Source organism: Cydia fagiglandana, chromosome 11 (genome assembly GCF_963556715.1).
Source record: "Cydia fagiglandana chromosome 11, ilCydFagi1.1, whole genome shotgun sequence".
Taxonomy (NCBI): domain Eukaryota; kingdom Metazoa; phylum Arthropoda; class Insecta; order Lepidoptera; family Tortricidae; genus Cydia; species Cydia fagiglandana.
Window position 1 is genome coordinate 13320702 of NC_085942.1, and position 20420 is coordinate 13341121.

General features: G+C 38.5%; 2 protein-coding genes across 2 annotated transcripts; both read right to left on the reverse strand.

Annotated features, from left to right (window-relative positions):
- Nucleotides 1–4989: 4989 nt before the first annotated feature.
- Nucleotides 4990–6270, reverse strand: LOC134669017 (uncharacterized). The gene has a single exon (XM_063526537.1). The coding sequence runs from the start codon at nucleotides 6007–6009 to the stop codon at nucleotides 5017–5019; it is 993 nt and encodes a 330-aa protein (XP_063382607.1). The 5' UTR covers nucleotides 6010–6270; the 3' UTR covers nucleotides 4990–5016.
- Nucleotides 6271–16278: 10008 nt separating this feature from the next.
- LOC134669018 (juvenile hormone esterase-like) lies at nucleotides 16279–18817 on the reverse strand. The gene is made up of 3 exons (XM_063526538.1): nucleotides 18668–18817; nucleotides 16582–17870; nucleotides 16279–16494 (listed from the first exon to the last, which is right to left on the reverse strand). The coding sequence occupies exons 1-3, from the start codon at nucleotides 18797–18799 to the stop codon at nucleotides 16317–16319; spliced, it is 1599 nt and encodes a 532-aa protein (XP_063382608.1). The 5' UTR covers nucleotides 18800–18817; the 3' UTR covers nucleotides 16279–16316.
- Between the last annotated feature and the right edge of the window lie 1603 nt (nucleotides 18818–20420).

The window sequence follows — 20420 nt, forward strand, 5'->3', positions numbered from 1 at the left end:
GGTAGCGGAATGGTATCCTAGAGATGGAGAAAGGAGAGAAGGAAACCAATAATGAGGTGGTCGGATGACATAAAGAAGCATGCGGAGCCGAATTGGATAGGAACGGCAAGGGATAGAGAGCTGGGGGAGGCCTATGCCAAGAAGGCAGACTGAAATAATTATAAAAAGGAAAGACATAAAAATTATTTAATAAAGTTACTAAGGAAAAAATATTGAAAAACTAATTGATATAAATGAAATGTGAATTTATTTAAATGTAATATGTACTGAAATTTAATTTTTTGGGCAATAAAGGCTATTCTATCCTATTCTATTCTAATTTGACAGGTGACAACAAAAAAAACATTAATTCCTGCTAAAATTTCAGAGTCATAGTTAAGCGTAGTACCAAAACAAGGTTGATTTTTAGGGTTCTGTAGCCAAAGGGTAAAAACGGGACCCCTATTACTAGGACTCCAATATATTATTAGAACAAAACAAATTATTTTCAGAAAATATTTAATAAGCCTTCAGTAAGTAGTGCATAAGTATACTTGGAAAAATCCGACCTATGCCGCCGTGGATGGCCCGGTGGCAGAATGGCACAGGCACCTGCTGCAATAGCAGAGGACGCTGCTTTGATTCCAGCCTGGGGCACTGGAGGCCTTGGTCACTTTTTAGGGTTCCATACCCAAAGGGTAAAAACGGGACCCTATTAAATACTAAGACTGCTGTCCGTCTGTCTGTCACCAGGCTGTATCTCAAGATCTCATGAACCGTGATAACTAGATTAACTAGACAGTTTACATTTTCACAAATGATGTATTTCTATTGCCGCTATAACAACAAATACTAAAAACAAATTAAAGAAATATTTAAGCGGGGCCAATGAAATGAGTAAATTTTTATTAATATGTTTTAATATGACATGTTGGTGGCAAACAAGATACAAGGCTGTTAATGCCGATGGTAAGTGGGAGTTTAGACTAGACCTCTGCTTCTCCAAGGGACTCACATTGCTGACCGAGTAAATTTTTATTAATATGTTTTAATATGACATGTTGGTGGCAAACAAGCATACAAGGCTGTTAATGCCGATGGTAAGTGGGAGTTTAGACTAGACCTCTGCTTCTCCAAGGGACTCACATTGCTGACCGGTTACAAATCTATTACACTCATACTAGGGTACCGTACCTGACTAGGGTACCGTACCATACTAGGGTACCGTACCATACTAGGGTACCGTACCTGAAGGGTAACTAAAAACGGGAACCTATTAGCGATTCCGACTCGCACTTGGCCGATTTTTCTTAGTAGGTATATGACATTTGTTTCAGTTTTACTTCATTGTCCGTCTGTCTGTCTGTCTGTCTGTCACCAGGCTGTATCTCATGAACCGTGATAGGCAGTTGAAATTTTCACAGATGATGTATTTCTGTTGCCGCTATAACAACAAATACTAAAAAGTATGGAACCCTTCGTGCGCGAGTCCAAATCGCACTTGACCGGTTTGATATTTCAGGCTCCGTCACACAGGCGCGTTTCGCGTGCGGCGCGTGAGCGGGGCGCGCTGCTTTTTCATATAAAACGCTCAGGCCCGGCTCTGAAAACGCGCCGGTGTGACGGAACCTTTATTTCAGTTTACTCCACTGTCCGTCTGTCACCAGGCTGTATCTCATGAACCGTGATAGCTAGACAGTTGAAATTTTCACACATGATGTATTTCTGTTGCCGCTATAACAACAAATACTTAAAAGTGTTCCGTTCTTGATGGGTGAGTCCGACTCGCACTTATCCAGTTTTTTTTTTAACGAATTTAATATTAACGGATAGGCATTAATATTAAAGAATGAAATAGTAGTCATAATTTCCATACTTTAACTTTAGTGCCATGAAGGGTAGGTACAAAAGGGTTCCCTCTTTTGAGATTGGAAAGTGGGCTAGGTTATAAATGCGGCCTTCACAGAACCGATCTGCGACCAGAAAAGTGGGTCAGGTTAGAACTGTGATCCTTATAGAACCAAACTGCAACCAGAAGTGGGTTAGGTTAGGTTAGAACTGCGACCCTTACAGAACCGAACTGCTACCAGAAAAGCAGATGAGATTTTTTTAATTACATATTTGTTTTTAGATATATCGGAATAGCAAATTTTTCGAGTTAATGTTACGGATTTAAAGTTTTCTGAGATGAGATAGGTTTGTAACCGCCTTGATGAAGGTTTGAAGTCTAAAAGTAAATAATTACTTAATTCATAATGAGTATTACCTATTACTATTATTTATTTTACCCGAGCGAAGCCGGGTTTTCATCTAGTATTATTTTATTTTGACGACCAGTCTGGCCTAGTGGGTAAACCCTGCCTGCGAAGCCAATGGTCCTGGGTTCGAATCCCAGTAAGGGCATTTATTTGTATGATGATACAGATACTTATTTGTTCCTGAGTCATGGGTGTTTTCTATGTATTTAAGTATTTGTATATTATATTATATAATATCGTTGTCTGAGTACCCACAACACAAGCCTTCTTGAGCTTACTGTGGGACTTAGTCAATCTGTGTAAGAATGTCTTATAATATTTATTCATTTAATATTCATGAGGATACCTAACATAATAAGGAACGGCAAATCATAATTTTCGCCTAAATAAGCGGAGATCATGGCCATTATATTAGTCTGCAGCCGGCTATTCGCGCTGTAATTTAGCGCCGTTGATTTCACAACAGCCTATTAGGGAGATGTCCATGCAGAATCTGCAAAAACATCAGATCTATCCAGCCGCTGCAGCTGGTGGCAATTATTAAAAAATCTCCGCTTGTTAGATGGGCGGCTCTTCGCTGTTTACGAGCCAATGCCGTTTGGCAGTTTTAGTAAACGGCGTCGGCTCGGACGTTTGCAACAGTTTTTTAGGTCCCGCTCTAGGCAAGGGCTGCGATAAAAACTCCAAATTGGCTAATTATCAACAGTTCCCTCTAATTATTCGGAATTGTTTATTTGCGAAGTCTGGCATCCCTTCTCGGAATGCACCTGCAAGTGATTTACGAAATAGGATAACACTGGGTTTTCGCTAATAAAAATGGATCAAGTATAATTCAGAGCTCTAGTTCTACTTCTAATGAATAAAATTATAAATGTAAATCAGCATATCATAACATAATGTTCTATAGTTAGGGTTGCCATATACGTCCCGTATATATACGGGACTGTCACCGTATTTAAGTATCACGTCCCGTATTTTTTACCAGTCCCGTTTTTGTCCCGTATTTTGACGACCGGTCTGGCATAGTGGGTAGTGAACCTGCCTATGAAGCCGATGGTTCCGGGTTCGAATCCTGGTAAGGGCATTTATTAGTATGATGATACAGATATTTGTTCCTGAGTCATGGTTGTTTTCGATATACTATATTATATATTTGTCTGAGACCTATACATAACACGACCCTTTTTGAGCTTACCGTGGAGCTTAGTTAATTTGTGTAAAAATGTCCTATAATATTTATTTATTTATTAATAGCGCTCTAGAATACCACTGTCCCTTATCAGTTCCAACTAATATGGCAACCCTATCTATAGTGTACCGAACCAAACTTTCCCAAGTGTGAATTTTGCAATCTGGTGCAACATAGTAGGTCTCGATCAATTCATCGATCATTCAATCAATCGATAATTTTCGTCGTGAATGCTATTCAAAGAGAGGTGCAAGATGCAAAATCCTTACATTAAAATTACACGAACTTTACCACTGCTATTTTTATTTTTTCTTATTAAGGCGAAAAAAAGAGAAACCCTGTCAAGTTACTTAAGCTTACTTTTATTTTACTGGTTAACACAGTCTTAAAGAGAGGCCTCACTGGTACATATTATAATAAAATATCGTCTTTTAAAAGCAATTTAACGCGGTAGGTAACGCAGCGAGTGTGATGGGCACCTTTGCGCCGGGGGTAGCGCGGGGAGGCCTCTTTGAGTAGTTTTTATATTCCTTATTTTATTTTAGATATATTTAGGGTTGTTAGTTTTAATTTAGTATTATTTATAGATGTATTTAGTTCATGAGTTATTTATTTGTTTTTCTACTGTCTTTTTCCTATGAAATAAATTATCTCTTTTAAAGTACTTACACATTTTATCTGATAGATATCAGATAAAATCATTTTATCTTAACCCCTACTATCTTAACTAAAATAAAATACCTATGTAATAAATATGTATACAATAATACCTACGTTACGCGCAGTAATCATTGACTTCTTTCTCAATCACACAAAGCGAAAGTTTAGGTGTAATAAAATTACAATAAGTGAATAATAAATTCATAGACACCTAACGTAATCTATAGAATTTTTCATGAATTTGCAGTATCATTGCACTACGGGATGCCCTATCAACTTATTATCTAATTTAATAATCAATACAATCTTATTTAATATAAACAAAATAAAAACAATTATAAACTAAAATTAAAACTACATAAAGCTACAATTAAAATAACTACTAAACTAAAATAACCTATAAATAAAAATAACCTATAAATAAAAAACTGGCTCCAGTTCAGTGCCTCTAATTTAATTGATACTGTGAATATAACAACATCCGTATCTACATTTGGGTACACGATGATAACATTATTTACAAGAAAAGGCACAGACATTTCATACAAGGCCTTTGTCGTAAACCCCGACAACCTCATAGTGACAACTAAATTAATCTAAAATAAAAATCATACTTATAAAATGAGTCAGTGAATAGAGGCTAATTGTATTGTATATTAAATTTTTAACTAAAAACGTAAATTACAACTGTTCTACTATTTACAATAAGTAAAATGTATTGTTATTGGAGCAATAAAGAATATTTTCTTGCATACTTACATTATGTAATACATTAATTTTTCGTTAAAATAATGTTGACAATGTTGTACTTAAGTATATTCATTGTGTAAATATATGTGACATCGTTAAACCTGCACAAAAATAATTGACATGACAAATCATTAAAAAAAATAATTCAAATAATTGACATGTTTAACAACTGGTGGGTACTTAACTATCATCACTTTTAACTTCGTCAGGTGTGGGCGAGTACTTCAACCCTGTGTCGTTGAGCATGGTAACCACCCAGGCGTGCTCGGGCAGGCAGCCGGCCTGCAGCAGCTTCACCGCGGCGGCCACGTTGGCGCCACTAGTGTAGCCCACGTACAGCCCCTCCTTCACGCCCAACAGCCGCTTGTACTGCACGGCCTCTTCGTCAGATACGCTAAGCGTTCCATCCATCACATCGTACTTGAACAGCGCCGGCACCACGCCGTAGCCGGAACCCTGCAGCTTGTGGCACGCCTTCCAAACGGGCTTGCCGGCTATTACCTCCGCTCCTTCCGGCTCAACTATATACGCTTTCAATGCAGGATTCTTCTCTTTTAAATATTTGGATGTTCCCGAGAAAGTACCGCTCGTTCCGGCCGTGGCTACAAATGCATCCACGTGACCACCGGTTTGTCTCCAGATTTCGGGTCCTGTCATTTCGTAGTGAGCTTGTACGTTCGCTTCATTATAAAACTGATTTACAAGAAAGTGGCCGGTCTTTTCAACGGTTTTTAAACATTCTTCTTCCGCCGCTTGAACATCAGCGTAAGTGACTTTGCCGTAAACACCCTCAACTTGTGGTACTCGGATACACTTCGCACCGCACGCTTCCATTTGTATCGCTCTCTGTTCGCTGTTGCCCGCAGACATATATATTGTCAAAGGATGATCTTTTACAGCGGCGACTACGGCGAGACCACAGCCTTGGTTGCCAGATGTCACCTCTAAAATCGGATTACCAGGTTTCAGCTCCCCGTTCCTCAGAGCCGCATTTATCATGTACAAAGAAGATCGGTCCTTGATAGACCCTCCCGGGTTCATAAATTCACATTTTGCTAGAATTCGTCCAGGTCCAGGGTGCAATCGATCAAGAGCAACGAGCGGAGTATTACCTATTAGCTCCAAAGCTGACGATTTAATTTCATTAGTTTCAACACGGGGAGCAGGTGCCATCGTGAATTTTTACTTTCTTACAGAAATGACTGAGTCAGTATATGTAGAACTTTAGAAGAACTGTTGAATGCGTACCAGAGTTGGCTATTTAAATGCCCCGCTTTGTCGATCCGGCACTAGTGGCGAGTGCAAAGCTAACGAAACTTGTGAGGAAGTGTCGTGCGCAAGGTGAAGGCATCAATCGCTGAACGTCATAGTGCCGTGCCAATCCTTACACAGGTTTGCGATAACATTAAATTTTCACATACATTAACATATCGAGCAAAAATAGGAATATCACATATGTAGGGTTTCTGCTCGAGAATTCCCGAGGCGAGAAATCTCGAGAAATTTGTCCTAAGTCGAGACGGGAAAAAAATATTCAATGCCTCGAGAACTCGAGAAATAAATCTCTTGTGACAAGTGAAAAGATAACACGCGTATAACACATGATGTGTCTATAATGTACTTCTTTAGGTAGTTAAATAAATATAAACAATGTTTTTTTTACGTTTTCAGGTAGAAACCTACTTAAAACATTTATTACCAACCAAATAAAAAACTACCTTGATCCGTCCCCTATCCCTAGCTAGAAAGCTTTAACCGATTATCATGTTTTGAAACTTTTGAACTATCATGATTCATGACATTCATGTAATGTCTTTTTATTGAAAAACGCTTTAAAAAAAATTGTAACGAATTATAGGACCATGTAATAAGTGTAATAACAAATATTACAAAACTAAATTACTATTGATAAATCAAATCATCCCAATATATTCCTATTAGCAAAATATTACAATTTTAGCAGCTTTATTGTTACGTTGAGTAAGTACGAGTAATTAATATTACGTAGTAATACTTCTGTAAGTTTTGTCACATCGAGTTAAATTTATTGACTTGAATATTGCTGCCTAATAAAATACCATATTGTAGTTTGTTTACATTTTGTTGAATACCTAAAGAAATACACTATAGCATAACACATCGCCGGTGCGCACGCATGCACCTATAGTTTCTTATTTGTTGTTGTATTTTTGATTATTAAGTGTAATTTATGGTGACTAAAAATGTACCATATGTTTGATTATTGATCTCACCTATGATTCCTACGAGTCTGATTTGTAAAAAAGCAAAAAAAAGAAATAACATGGTGTTTTTCGGAGCTTTCAAAATTTCTCGAGATACTCGAGAAACTCGAGAAATCTTGGTCGAGAATTCCCGTGCCTCGAGAAATTAAAAAGGTCGAGAAACCAGAAACCCTACACATATGGTTACGCTTGGTAACGCGGGGCAAAAATTCTTCCCTGAATTACAACATTTTCCGTTTCCGTTTTACTGTTAAATGGTGTCAAGTTTTACGACTGACTGCAAAGTTACGCAAGTAGATAACAGGCCGGGAGTCGCCCATATTATATTCCGATGCCGTTATGCTTGCTGTCATTCATTTACTTCTCTTTAAAATAGCGTAACAACAAAAAGAGTTCTAGTTTTTGTCATGAAATTATTATTTTTGTCAGTCATTCTTGAAAAATATACTATCTAAATATGTATATTATTCTTGTTCATCCACCTACTAAGCATTTATCCCAGTACTAAACTATTGCATGACGTGGGTTATATCTCAATTGTCGATATACATGTCAACAAATTACATTATGTTTGCGCCAACTGGCAAAACACACAAAAAGTGCAAATAACCGCCACCCCTCGACAGCCGCGCGATTATGATACAAGTGGCAATTCGGAGATATTTAACATCCTGCAATTTCAACTCCTTGTTTATACCAGGGCAATCCGAACGTTAACTCCGACCACTAAAGTGCAATATTAAACACAGGGGGGTTAAACGAGATTTTATATCCTATATTTAAATCTCGACCCTACGATTAAAGAGTTAAAGCATATAGAAGCATAACTTGTCAGTAAATCGCAGTGGGTCTTTTGACTCGGTGTTGCTAGTTGAAGACCCACCAGATGTCAATACGTAGCGGCCCATTGTTAACAAATATGGGTACAATTGTGCACAATGCATTACATTATTTAGTGAAGGCGAGTAGGCGACCGAGCCAAATGTCAGCTATTTGATAATTGGGTCTCCATCGATCATGAGCGACTTATTACGGTGGAGGTGGACAAATAGCGACACAGGGTTAAGAGTAAAAGTACAATAGTATTTTTTTTTAAATTGACTCGTAAAGTGACAATATCATATATTTTTCCCCTTAGGTAAGTAGAGGTGGAAAATAAAATAAAAATCAATTAATATTCGGGGAAAACATCACAGATGAATGAAAGTAAATAGTGTAGGTATATTTTTCATCGTATGAAATTCGCATCACCGCGTAAATAAGTATAGAACTACATCAAGACACGTTCGTTTCCATCACACTATTTAACCATCATCTTACATTACCTTTTATAGTACATAATTATTTGCTAGGTGTCAGTAAGTTGCGCAATAATATGACGACAGCGATATTACTAACGTCCGCGATAACATTTGATAAAGATTTTGGTGCCGTGGTGCTGTGCAACAGCAGGCAGTACCTACCTACTTACAGAGAATACCGGTATACGGTATCAACTCCCGGTACTGGCCGCGTAGCCAAGATGCCAATCGCTTACGCTCCGTAGCGATCGAAACGCAACTGTCACTGTCGCGCTAATATGGAAGAGTGATAGAGAGACATAATGCTTTTCGTTGTCGAAGCGATAGCGATTGTAACCTTGGCTAGGCCGGCTGGTTTTCTATACAAATAGAGTACCGGAACCGGGAATTCCCGGTTTTCGCCATACAAACTCAGTACCGGGAGCATTCCCTGTTAACCTTCCGGACTAGCAAATGCAATTTGTTGGTATGAAGACAGCAATTAGAAAACTGACATGTAGATGTATGTAGGTATATAATCTGAAAGATTTATTTTATATTTCCGACCGTTCCGTGTGTGTGTCAACAAAACTGCAACAAAATGACATATTTGGGTGAACTGCAAAAATATTGTACATAATTACCTGGTAATTAAGAGTATTATTAAATTGTACAACGGGTAGTCCCGCGTACCTATTTCAGTTTTAAGTCCCGTTGTAGGTACAATTTAATAATGTGTAAAAATCGTGAAGGTTTAAATCAGTGTATAATTATTAAGAGTAGTGAGTAGTTAAGAAGCAGTGAGTCTTAAGTTTATTTATTCGATTATGTTACGATAATTAACTATGAAAAATATATTGTATTTATGCTACCTAATTCATACACATAATAAATTATAAGTCTAGTAACACAATGGAATCAATTAACTTCAGACTATGTAGTAGTGTAACTATGTACAATTTTTTTGCAATTTAGCTACCCACGAAACGGGTCCGGTATCATATAATGCTGCGCCGCATAACAACCGTAAGTGACACTGGAAAACCATTTTCAACCTGTTTTTAATTTAGGAGGCCTTACCTTCCTTATTCATTCAAGATTACGGCGTAAATATTACTAGGTATTTATTCAAAGACCATAATGTACAAACTTACACTTACTTACTGAAAAGATCATTTGTTAAACTACATTTGTTGTTGTAGGTAGGTAGTGAGTAGGTTAAAATCTAGATTTTCTCTATTTAAACTTAAAAAAAAACATGTTTTCTTGGAAGCCTTTTCCAAATTTTACTTTTGTTGTTTGTAAAGTTGTCCGAGAAAACGGTAAACAGAAACAACTGACGGCCTGATTGTTAATTTTAATATACCTATTAACCGCAGGCCGTGAATAAGTTTTCGAATGTCACTTTACGGATTTATCGAAAATGTCACTTCACTTATCGAAGAACAATCGGGATTGTTTTGTTTATTGGTCACACAAATTTTAAGACAAAAGTTGTCAATGTCACTCCTGCGGACAATAGTTAACAGCTTGTGAGCATAATATAAGTAATCAATTATTAATATAATATTTTCACACATACCCCTTTTGAGGAATTGATGATAATTCTAAGCAGAACAGGCATTTTTTATATTGGCAACCTAATCCCAAGAATTAGCATCTGATTTTTTAACTTAGAGGGACTAGGCCTCATCCGGTTTAGAGTGACATTCCATTTCCAACTGCAGCTGCAATACTGTTCATTTTACTATGGAAACGCGTCGCTGTCATTGTCAATTTCCATAGAAAATGAACAGTATTGCAGCTGCAGTTGGAAATGGAATGTCACTTTTACTCGCTGTAATACACCATCAGTAACAGACAGACAAACAGATAGGCAGAGTTGATTTCCCATTTATAATATTAAAAGGGATCTAAGCATATCTATGGCTTATTTTTTAATGTACCAATTGAAAACCTTTATTACAACAAGCCGTGGTAGTTCAATAAACATTAACAATAGGATAGCAATAATACCTATAAACATGCCGACTGCCTCATAGAATTCTATACCGGTATCCTTTTTTACAACATAACAATATGAGTTATTGTTATTGTGTACACTCAGATCAGAAACATTAAAGGCATTTTTCAAGCTAATTGAACTAAAAGATAATTTATTGTGTCGTCTGGGCATCAACAAAACCGAAAGGCTTTCCAGGCAGAGAGAGACATTAATGCTTATGCGACAGGAGTTAGAGAGGGATGAAGGTATGGTTTGTTCTGTGGGAATCAAATCACGACTCACGCGCAGCCGTGAAAGGATCTCAAGACCGTTTTATACACAGTGTGTTTCGGTACACCGATACACGATTTTTTAATTTTACCTACATAATAATGAAGTTTAGAACCATAGAGGTTCCAACCTACACTGGCCGTATCGTATCTTTACGATAAAAGACAGAAACATAATGTTGAACATGACTTTGAAAAAACGTTTAAGTCTCATGTGTTTATAATATTTATAGTTATGTATTTTATCAATTATTTATGTAAAACTTTACATATTTTATTTAACAATTAATACAGTTTCATAAAGTTTATGAACGTTTCATTGTTAAACCACATCAGGTGTTGAGTTATGTGTGGATCTCATGCAAGCATTGTTCATGAGATGATTTTGTAATTATGTTTAGGTACAAATACCTACAGCGATGCCCTAACATAAGTGCATTGCGATGATGATTATTAATTTTCATCATTTAATATGACAGGTAAAGTGTTGACAACGTCGAGATTGGAGCACGCTGTGGTTAGTCGTGGGCAGGTTCGGATGCACCTGAGTATTTCACACCGCGCCCCGCTGGCGCCGCCGCGCCGGCCGCGGCCGAGGTTTCTACGCGCTCAAATGTCTCTTCCGAACTTCCTATATTCCAAGCCGAACCATAGCTTATTTTCTTACTAAATTAATAATTTATTACTTAATTCCAGACGAAAACATACTATGCAACTGCTTCGTTTAAAACAAATGTTCCAAATATACCTAGAAACCTCCAACAAAATATCAAAACCTGTTGGAGGTTTTGATATTTTGTACTAATTGACGTTTTATAATTTTTAAGAAAAAAAAACCGACTTCCATGGGGGCCAATGAAAGATTACTGTAGATGGTACACTATGTAGAAAAGGAGGTAAAACCACCCACTTTTCTACTAGCATTTCGCTTCTGTATAATGGCTCCTCTACAGGATGGGCCAACGCCGGCCACTCCAAGGGACGCAGCCATGCGGTAGAATGAGATAGCAATATCACTTGCTCCCTCTAACGCATAAATGCGTCCCTTGGAGTGGCCGGCGTTGGCCCATCGTGAAGAGGAGCCATGAGGGTCGTAGTTAGAACTACGACCCTCATGGCTATGAGGCTATGGCCTCTGAGGAGTGGGTTAGGTTAGGCTAGAGCCTAACCTAACCCACTCCTCAGATAGCAGTTCGGTTCTGTGCGGATCGCAGTTCGAACCTAATCAAACCCACTTTTCAAGTAGCATTTCGTTTCTGTAAGGCTCGCAGTTCTAACCTAATCCTTGTTCGGTTCTGTGAGGATCGCAGTTCAAACCTAACCTAACCCACTTAATGGCGCATGCCGTGCGGTGTACGGGGGTTTAAGCGGGAGGGGCTAGTAAGATTGGCATCATCGTACTTTATACCTACATTAATTTTATGGTAGGTAATCATAGTTGTTTATTTAGTTAAGGTATCATAGTGGTTTTCTGGATCAAGGTCCGGGTCCAAGTCCGGGTCCGAGTCCGGGTCCGAGTCCGGGTCCGGGTCCGAGTCCGGGTCCGAGTCCGGGTCCGTGTCCGGGTCCGAGTCCGGGTCCGAGTCCGGTTCCGAGTCCGAGTCCGAATCCGGGTCCGAGTCCAGGTCCGGGTCCAAACCGGATCCGGGTCCGAACCGGATCCGGGTATGAGTCCGAGTCCGGGTCCCAGTCCAAGTCAAACATCAAACATCAAACATCAAACATCAACATTTATTCAGCAAATAGGCCACAAGGGCACTTTTACACGTCAACATTGAATTTACATAAAAGCAAAAATAATAACATCAACAATTTTATAAAATAAAACTAACAATTCAATCTAACGTATTACAATTACTAAGAGATGTATATGGTCTCTTAATGTCGAATTACATACAAAATACAGATAAAAAAACACACACAAAAAAAATCTATAATATTTAGAGGTGTAAATGTCTCTAGGTGTCAGAACTATAAGATTATATAGTTTATCAAGTTATCCTTAGAGATGTATAAGGTCTCCAAGAGTCAATATCCTGTATAATTAATACATTCATTAAAAGAAAAGAAACATACGAGAACAGAATGAGGCGTCTCACTGTAATTAATTAATAAAAGTTACTAAGTATAATAGCTCGTGTTAGCTTAACAGACCAGTCTCCACAAACAGCACCCGTTCACGAGTATGACGCGTATCTCAGCCATCGCCTCCCTCAACCTTCATTCGGGAAAGTGGCGACCCGATCAACAACGCCACCGTAAGCAAAGACTTTTAAGCGAGCATGACATGTTCAAGCTACCGGCCTATATTAATATTAAAATAGTAATAACATGTAGCTGTAAGACACGGCATTTTGTGCTCATATGTTACATAAAAAGACAGTAATATAGCTTCACATAATCGCGTCAAAATCGAAACTTCGTAATCACCAAACGTGTACCATGCGTCATTGAAGAGTTCTGTTCTGGTCATCATCAGCAGTTCCACTACATCAAATGCAACAGTTTTTAATGAAAATGCTTGATTTTCTAATGTAAATACAAAAATCTCTATACGCATGCCTTTAAGATTTGAGGAGTTCCCTTGATTCCTCATGGATCCCATCATCAGAACTCGAGCTTGACAAAAATGTGGCTTAAAAACTTAACTTGCTTAACAAACATAACGACGAGGACAAATCGCCAACCGTGAACTATGCGTCGTTGAAGAGTTCTGTTCTGATCATCATCAGCAGTTCCACTTCATCAAATGCAACAGTTTTTAATGAAAATGCTTGATTTTCTGATGTAAATACAAAAATCTCTATAGTCTATACGCATGCCTTTAAGATTTGAGGAGTTCCCTTGATTCCTCATGGATCCCATCATCAGAACTCGAGCTTGACAAAAATGTGGCTTAAAAACTTAACTTGCTTAACAAACATAACGAAGAGGACAAATCGCCAACCGTGAACTATGCGTCGTTAAAGAGTTCCGTTCTGATCATCATCAGCAGTTCCACTTCATCAAATGTCACTTTTTTGGGTGTATATGCTTGATTTGTTGATAAAAACCAAAAAATCACTATATGTATGCCTTTAAGATTTGAGGAGTTCCCTCGATTCCTCATGGATCCCATCATCAGAACTGGGTTTTGACAAAAACGGGACCAATCTGTATGCATATACATTCAATCAAAAAAAGAATTTTCAAAATCGATCTAGTAATGACGGAGATATGGAGTAACAAACATAAAAAAAAAAAAAAAAAACATACAACCGAATTGATAACCTCCTTCTTTGAGATTTGGAAGTCGGTTAAAAAGTAATCGCAACCGGCCCGACTGATTAGTTGATTACCACACACAGGTCACACAGGTGTATATCAAGTGTGATTAGTAACTAAATCTACGTAATAGTTTATCCGTATTTCTCAGTAAGGTACTTACTTAAGTAAGTATTATACGCCAGCATTCGCAGAAAGAAAGCTTGATTAATTGTGGCAGGTCCTACTGGTTTACCATGATCCATGGAAACCGCTATCGTAGGAAAACAGATCTTTAAACTTTACTAGTAAGTTAATTCTAAGTAAGTATGATTTAAGCTCCGCCGCCCACGCAGCTATCGTGAGTGCCTATTAATGGTATTAGCGCATTCCGATCCGGCCAGATTTCAAGATCCTGCCGGGGCGGCTCGCGGCCTTAGATAGCTGCGTTCACGCAGCGATCTGTTCCGACTACAACCAACGGCGAATTTGCATACCATACCAAAAGGGGATGCAAAACATTCTCTATGTTTCAGATAGTTCGCAACTATATATAGTAACAGCACCAGTCATGGGACATTTAAGAGGAAATTTGGAGTATTTATATTTCCCGTATACATGTAAATGGTCTACCGCTTAGCGTGTTAAAAGATGAAAGTCCTACCCGTCTTTCATGTTTTAGGCGTGTTGTATCAAAGATACAGCAATTAGTTTCCACATATTTAACAAATTAAAACTATGCTTTTTTTCTCCAGTCATGGACACCAAAGCTCCAGTAATGGGCCCCCGGTAATAATGGACGTGGATCCAGTAATGGGCCCCCTATAATGGACATTGCTCTATCAGTATAAAATATTGAAATGGGGAATAAGTTACGGCAAAAAAATCAATTTTTTATCGCTGAATGTATTTTTCTTTCCACAGCCAATTATTATTGTATTAGATCCATCGAGACAATTCTAATATACCCAAACACAATTCATCATCATCGTCATCATCATTTCAGCCTATATACGTCCCACTGCTGAGCACAGGCCTCCTCTCATGCGCGAGAGGGCTTGGGCTATAGTCCCCACGCTAGCCCAATGCGGATTGGGGACTTCACATACACCTACGAATTTCTTTGCAGATGTATGCAGGTTTCCTCACGATGTTTTCCTTCACCGAAAAGCTAGTGGTAAATATCAAATGATATTTCGTACATAAGTTCCGAAAAAACTCATTGGTACGAGCCAGGATTTGAACCCGCGACCTCCGAACTCAAACTCGCGAACTCGCGAAGCAGTGGTGGCCGAGTGGAAATGACGCCTGACTTTAAATCCGGAAACACAATTAGTTAGGGTTTATTGCGATAAAGTTCCCATGGTCACCTCCTGTCTCCATCATCAGATAAGGTCCATGTTATCATAATATTGCATTATCATCCGATTTGCATACTTAATTACGTATTTACACAAAATTTCAACTGAATCGGAAATCGAAAAGTGGCTCAAATTAAGCTACCAAGATTGGACCCACACTAACTAACAGGGCAAGTTAAATAAAAGTTTGGAAAAACGATATTAATTTATCCGAAGTCCGAGAATACCTCCTGATTGACATATTTCGTAACTACATTTTACTTCTGTATTGTTTAAACATGAAATTATGGCATGGCAAGCATCATTCTGTCAATTGTCCCATCATAGGAGGTACGCAGTTTTACAGCTCCTATAATGGGATTGGGCCAAATACCACTATTTTTTTACATCTGTGGACTCACAACATAGTGTGTTGTATACCTTATCTCATGGTAAATGCAACTAACAAAACACATTCTAGTTTTCGTCAAGTATTCATTAATTGAAATTTAATAAATTAACTCACCTCTCTTAGCGAAGTTGTTAAGAATTCGTAGTGGTATTTTTTTTCAGTGACACGACAACTTTTGGGTTGACGCCAATTTCTTAAAAAGCAACCTAATGAAACTTCAAACTGAAACAGCTCTAGGACTCTTATTTATGATAATATACAGCCAGTATTTATAAACTACTTTTAGATACTTATTTTAGAGGAATTATGTTTTTTTGTCCCATTACTGGTTCCACGCCCATTATAGGGTATACTACTATACGTGTTTAATATATCAGAGGGCCTACCACCAACATCGAATAATTGAAAACCATTATCTGCCCCTGCCTCTCAATCGCTCAAATATGCAATGAGCGATAGGGAGGCAGATAATGGTTTTCGAATTTTCGATGTTGGCGATAGGCTCCCAGTTTTATGGCCTTACTTCCTGCATAACACCTTAACACTACACTTAGCAATGTACGAGTATCCAGCGCAGTAGAACTTACCAACCAAACACAAAATCACAACGTTTAGAGGTGTAGCGTTTAATTATAATGAAACTAAAACACTTAATGGATGCAGACTATAATACTGAGGATACAGAACATTAGCAGAGACATTTAGGTCCGTATTGACCGTTGTATAATTGCTCGAAGAGCGCAGCCCGCGCTGTGTAAGGGAAGGGCCGCATGCTGAGCTGGTCGTCGATAAACAAGCTGCGGCCTGAGGGCCCTAGGGGTTCCCACTTGGTCGTTATGAGATTGTCCACAGCCGGAGTGGGATCGCTGCGAAAAATCAGAACATATATTATGAAAAATCAAACTAAAATATATGTTTACTTATCTCATAAAAAATAATTTAGGCAATCTTACCCATATTTAGCAAAATTGGTAAACAGCATCACCATTCTGTCTCTAACCGCTTTGTCGGTATCTGATATGTTGTTGGTGGGTACCACGGCAGAAGGCTGAATATATCCGGAGTCGTCACCATGGCAAGCGCCAGGAGATGTAATCCCAAGCTTCACTTTCAAATAGTTTAGTTTTCCACTGTAGGCGAACTCATATAAGAATACTGAAGGGTTCCTTTTCGATATCAGCGTTGCAGAAATGTAAATGCCAGCAATAAAATCGACGTCCGAGAAAAAGTCAATCGCATACTCGTCGTCTTCCCCGTAGCGATTCTCGGCTTCCAAATATATCTTCTTTAATTTGTCTTCAACTTCAGCCTTTAATTCGTTATCAATTTCAAAAGGTAAATGATCCAGAAATATTTTATCTTGCTTTAATTTTTCCAGCAAGTCCGGAGCATAAAACCGCAGCAAAATGTTCTCTCGAGCGCAGAAGCCTGTCATGACAGGGACACGTGTGAATTCACCGCGACACAATAAATCTAAGGGAAATTTATCTAAAAATGGCTCCCATCCACTAGGTTTTTCAACTGACGGTACGAACCCAAAATAAAGTCCACCTTTCCTCTGAGTGGCTTCCAGAGCTGTCATAGACGCCATTATTAAATCTTTACCAGGCAAACTCTTTAGTATTTGTATCAATTCATCATCGCTTGTATTACCTATCATTTGTGGTAAATTTTTAATTATTTCCCTCATGTTTTTATTTATAGCCCAATTCAGTAGTGTGGAACCAGATTGCATAATAGCTTTATGAAAAAGACCTTTAGCCATTGGTGAAAGTAGAAGATATTCAACAGAAGAGCCACCAGCACTTACTCCAAATATGGTAACATTATTATGATCCCCGCCGAATTTGCTGATATTTTTCTGTACCCATTTTAGGGCTTGGACTTGATCCCTGAGTCCCATGTTCCCCGGAGCGTCAGAGCGATCCAGATTAAGAAATCCAAGAATGCCCAGTCGGTAGTTAAGGCTGACCATGACGACGTCTTGCTCGACCAGCCAATCCGGGCCGAGATGCGAGGGGTCGGTGCCGCAGCCGAACATGAACCCGCCGCCGTGGATGAACACCATGACTGGCAGCGCTCTGGGCCCTCCCGCCTCTGGTAGTGACGGGGTGAAAACATTTAGGAACAAACAGTCCTCGCTGCCTACGACGGTTTTGGACATTTTGTCAAATTGAATGCAGGTATTACAGTCTGTAGTCCCATCACGCACTCCCTCCCACTGCTCCGGAGGTTCCGGAACCTACAATAAAATAAGTAGTAAAAAGTCAAGCTGTTATTTTGGCGTTTCCAGTATCGGCTACTATTAAAACATCTCTCTCAAGATACGTAACAGGAAAAGTGCACGCTTTTATTTTCTACTACAGATGTAGTGCATATTTGCATAAGTAATTGTTTTCCAATTGTTTATACGACAACGGTTTCACTCACTTGAATTTTTAGTCGCTATTGGCGACATGTTTCGGGCCCGGGGTTTTAATATCGATAATTGTTTTCCTTCGTGTTTTCTCGGAAACGTTCGTATTTGTCATGCCATTTCAGTCAACGTCAGTAGTTTTTGTACCGAGACTGACTGAAATAGAAAGACACGTTCGTACCTACATTTTCGTGAAAATACGAAGGTACCTAAATAATTATGCAGTACATCTGTATATATCTACTTTCTTTATTTGTTGCCCGTGAAACAATCACTGATAAATACATTAAAGTACCTACTTAAACAGTAAACTGACTTTTGCTTTCCCAGTGTCACTACAATATTTATTTATAAGTCAATATCAAGTCTAGACACTCGTAGTTATCAAATGTTATATAACATTGTGTGACAGGGAAGATAGTATTGATATAGTGTGTAGTGTTTAATATGTTATTAAACACTACACACCACCAACACGTTTATCTCAGAAATATTATGTATAAATAAAAGTGCAATTATATAAATAGAATGCACAAGCAATTGTTTATGACAACTGTTATAAGTCTCATAAACTTAAAACTAATTGCGAATATTTTTACTAGAAAAATTTCTGTTAAACTCACCCTGAACCGCAACTCTCCAACAGGTGGCTTGGCGTACGGAATCCCCTTAAATCCATAGTAAACTTTGTTATTTATTTTCTTCTCGTAACCCCGTATCTTGCCTTCATTGGTATCAACAACAGGGTTTGCCATGACGACAGTTGTAGCAGAGTGATACAGAACAAATGAATAACCTCGAATTACTCGACGAGAAAGGTCGATCACTCAGTACTCAGACTACTCAGTTACCGGCCAGTCTCGGAGTGGGGCCATTGTGTCTGGCTGTAATGTAGGAGAAAGATAATTTGCAGCCCGATCACTAGATGGCGTGAATTTCAATATTTTCGGTGAAGAAAATATAATGATCAATTCTTTTCTAAGATCTGTGGGCGGATTTTTGAATTTCGAAAGCTCGATTTCGTGATTTTCCCTACACACTCCCTACAATTAATACCTATATACTCCACTCCACTACTATGCATTTAAATTCTACTAATAGAATTGAAAAGGAGTGTCATTACCACTAGATTTCCAATCCTATCTGTTACTCTTATTTCAAAATTATCATATCGCGCGTTTTCCACAGACTATCGAGCGCCCGAAATTCTAAAATCGGTCCACTGGCCACGACATACTTACAGAAACAATAAAATAAAATATAAATTATATCTTAAAATGATAAAATCAGAGGCATTGACAATATTAAGTAGGTATTGTATTTAAATAAACAAGTGTAGGTACGTTGTCTTGTCTGGTCGCCTCAGCTGAGCAAACTTATTTTGTCATCAACATCACTGTCACGAGAGCTCCTCCGCGCTAGATGGACATCTGCGAGAGAAGGACGCACGTTTTTGTGAAAAAAACCGGGCAAGTGCGAGTCGGACTCGCGCACGAAGGGTTCCGTACCATAATGCAAAAAAAAAACAAAAAAAAAGCAAAATAAAACGGTCACCCATCCCGGTTGTATGGGAGCCCCATTTCAATCTGTATTTTATTCTGTTTTTAGTATTTGTTGTTATAGCGGCAACAGAAATACATCATCTGTGAAAATTTCAACTGTCTAGCTATCACGGTTCGTGAGATACAGCCTGGTGACAGACGGACGGACGGACGGACGGGCGGACAGCGAAGTTTTAGTAATAGGGTCCCGTTTTACCCTTTGGGTACGGAACCCTAAAAATTACATTAAGGTTTTTCTATGTACGGTAACCTACATAATAGGTATTTACACATACCTACCTACATAAATATTTACCGTAATTCTGGATTTATCGCGTCATCCTATTTTTATAGGATCAACGTGATTTTAAGATTAAAAATTAATCCTGTCCCTCGTCTTTATTATTCTTGTAACCAATTATTTCAGAAAGTAAGTAGGTATATGTATTTGAGACTCGAGATGAACTTGACAAGGTATAGTACATATCTAGAAAATGGACCTGCGGGCCTAAGACCTCTCGCCACGTTTTTAGGGTTCCGTACCCAAAGGGTAAAACGGGACCCTATTACTAAGACTTCGCTGTCCGTCCGTCCGTCCGTCCGTCCGTCTGTCACCAGGCTGTATCTCACGAACCGTGATAGCTAGACAGTTGAAATTTTCATAGATGATGTATTTCTGTTGCCGCTATAACAACAAATACTAAAAACAGAATAAAATAAAGATTTAAGTGGGCCTCCCATACAGCAAACGTGATTTTTGACCAAAGTTAAGCAACGTCGGGCGTGGTCAGTACTTGGATGGGTGACCGTTTTCTTTTTGCATTTTTTCCGGGTT

Coding starts and splice junctions, on each gene's coding strand:
- LOC134669017 (XM_063526537.1), bottom strand. CDS start 6,009: ATGGCACCTGCTCCCCGTGTTGAAACTAATGAAATTAAATCGTCAGCT.
- LOC134669018 (XM_063526538.1), bottom strand. CDS start 18,799: ATGGCAAACCCTGTTGTTGATACCAATGAAGGCAAGATACGGGGTTAC. Junction 17,871..18,667: donor TTGGAGAGTTGCGGTTCAGG/GTGAGTTTAACA, acceptor ATTTTATTGTAG/GTTCCGGAACCTCCGGAGCA. Junction 16,495..16,581: donor ACCAATTTTGCTAAATATGG/GTAAGATTGCCT, acceptor GATTTTTCGCAG/CGATCCCACTCCGGCTGTGG.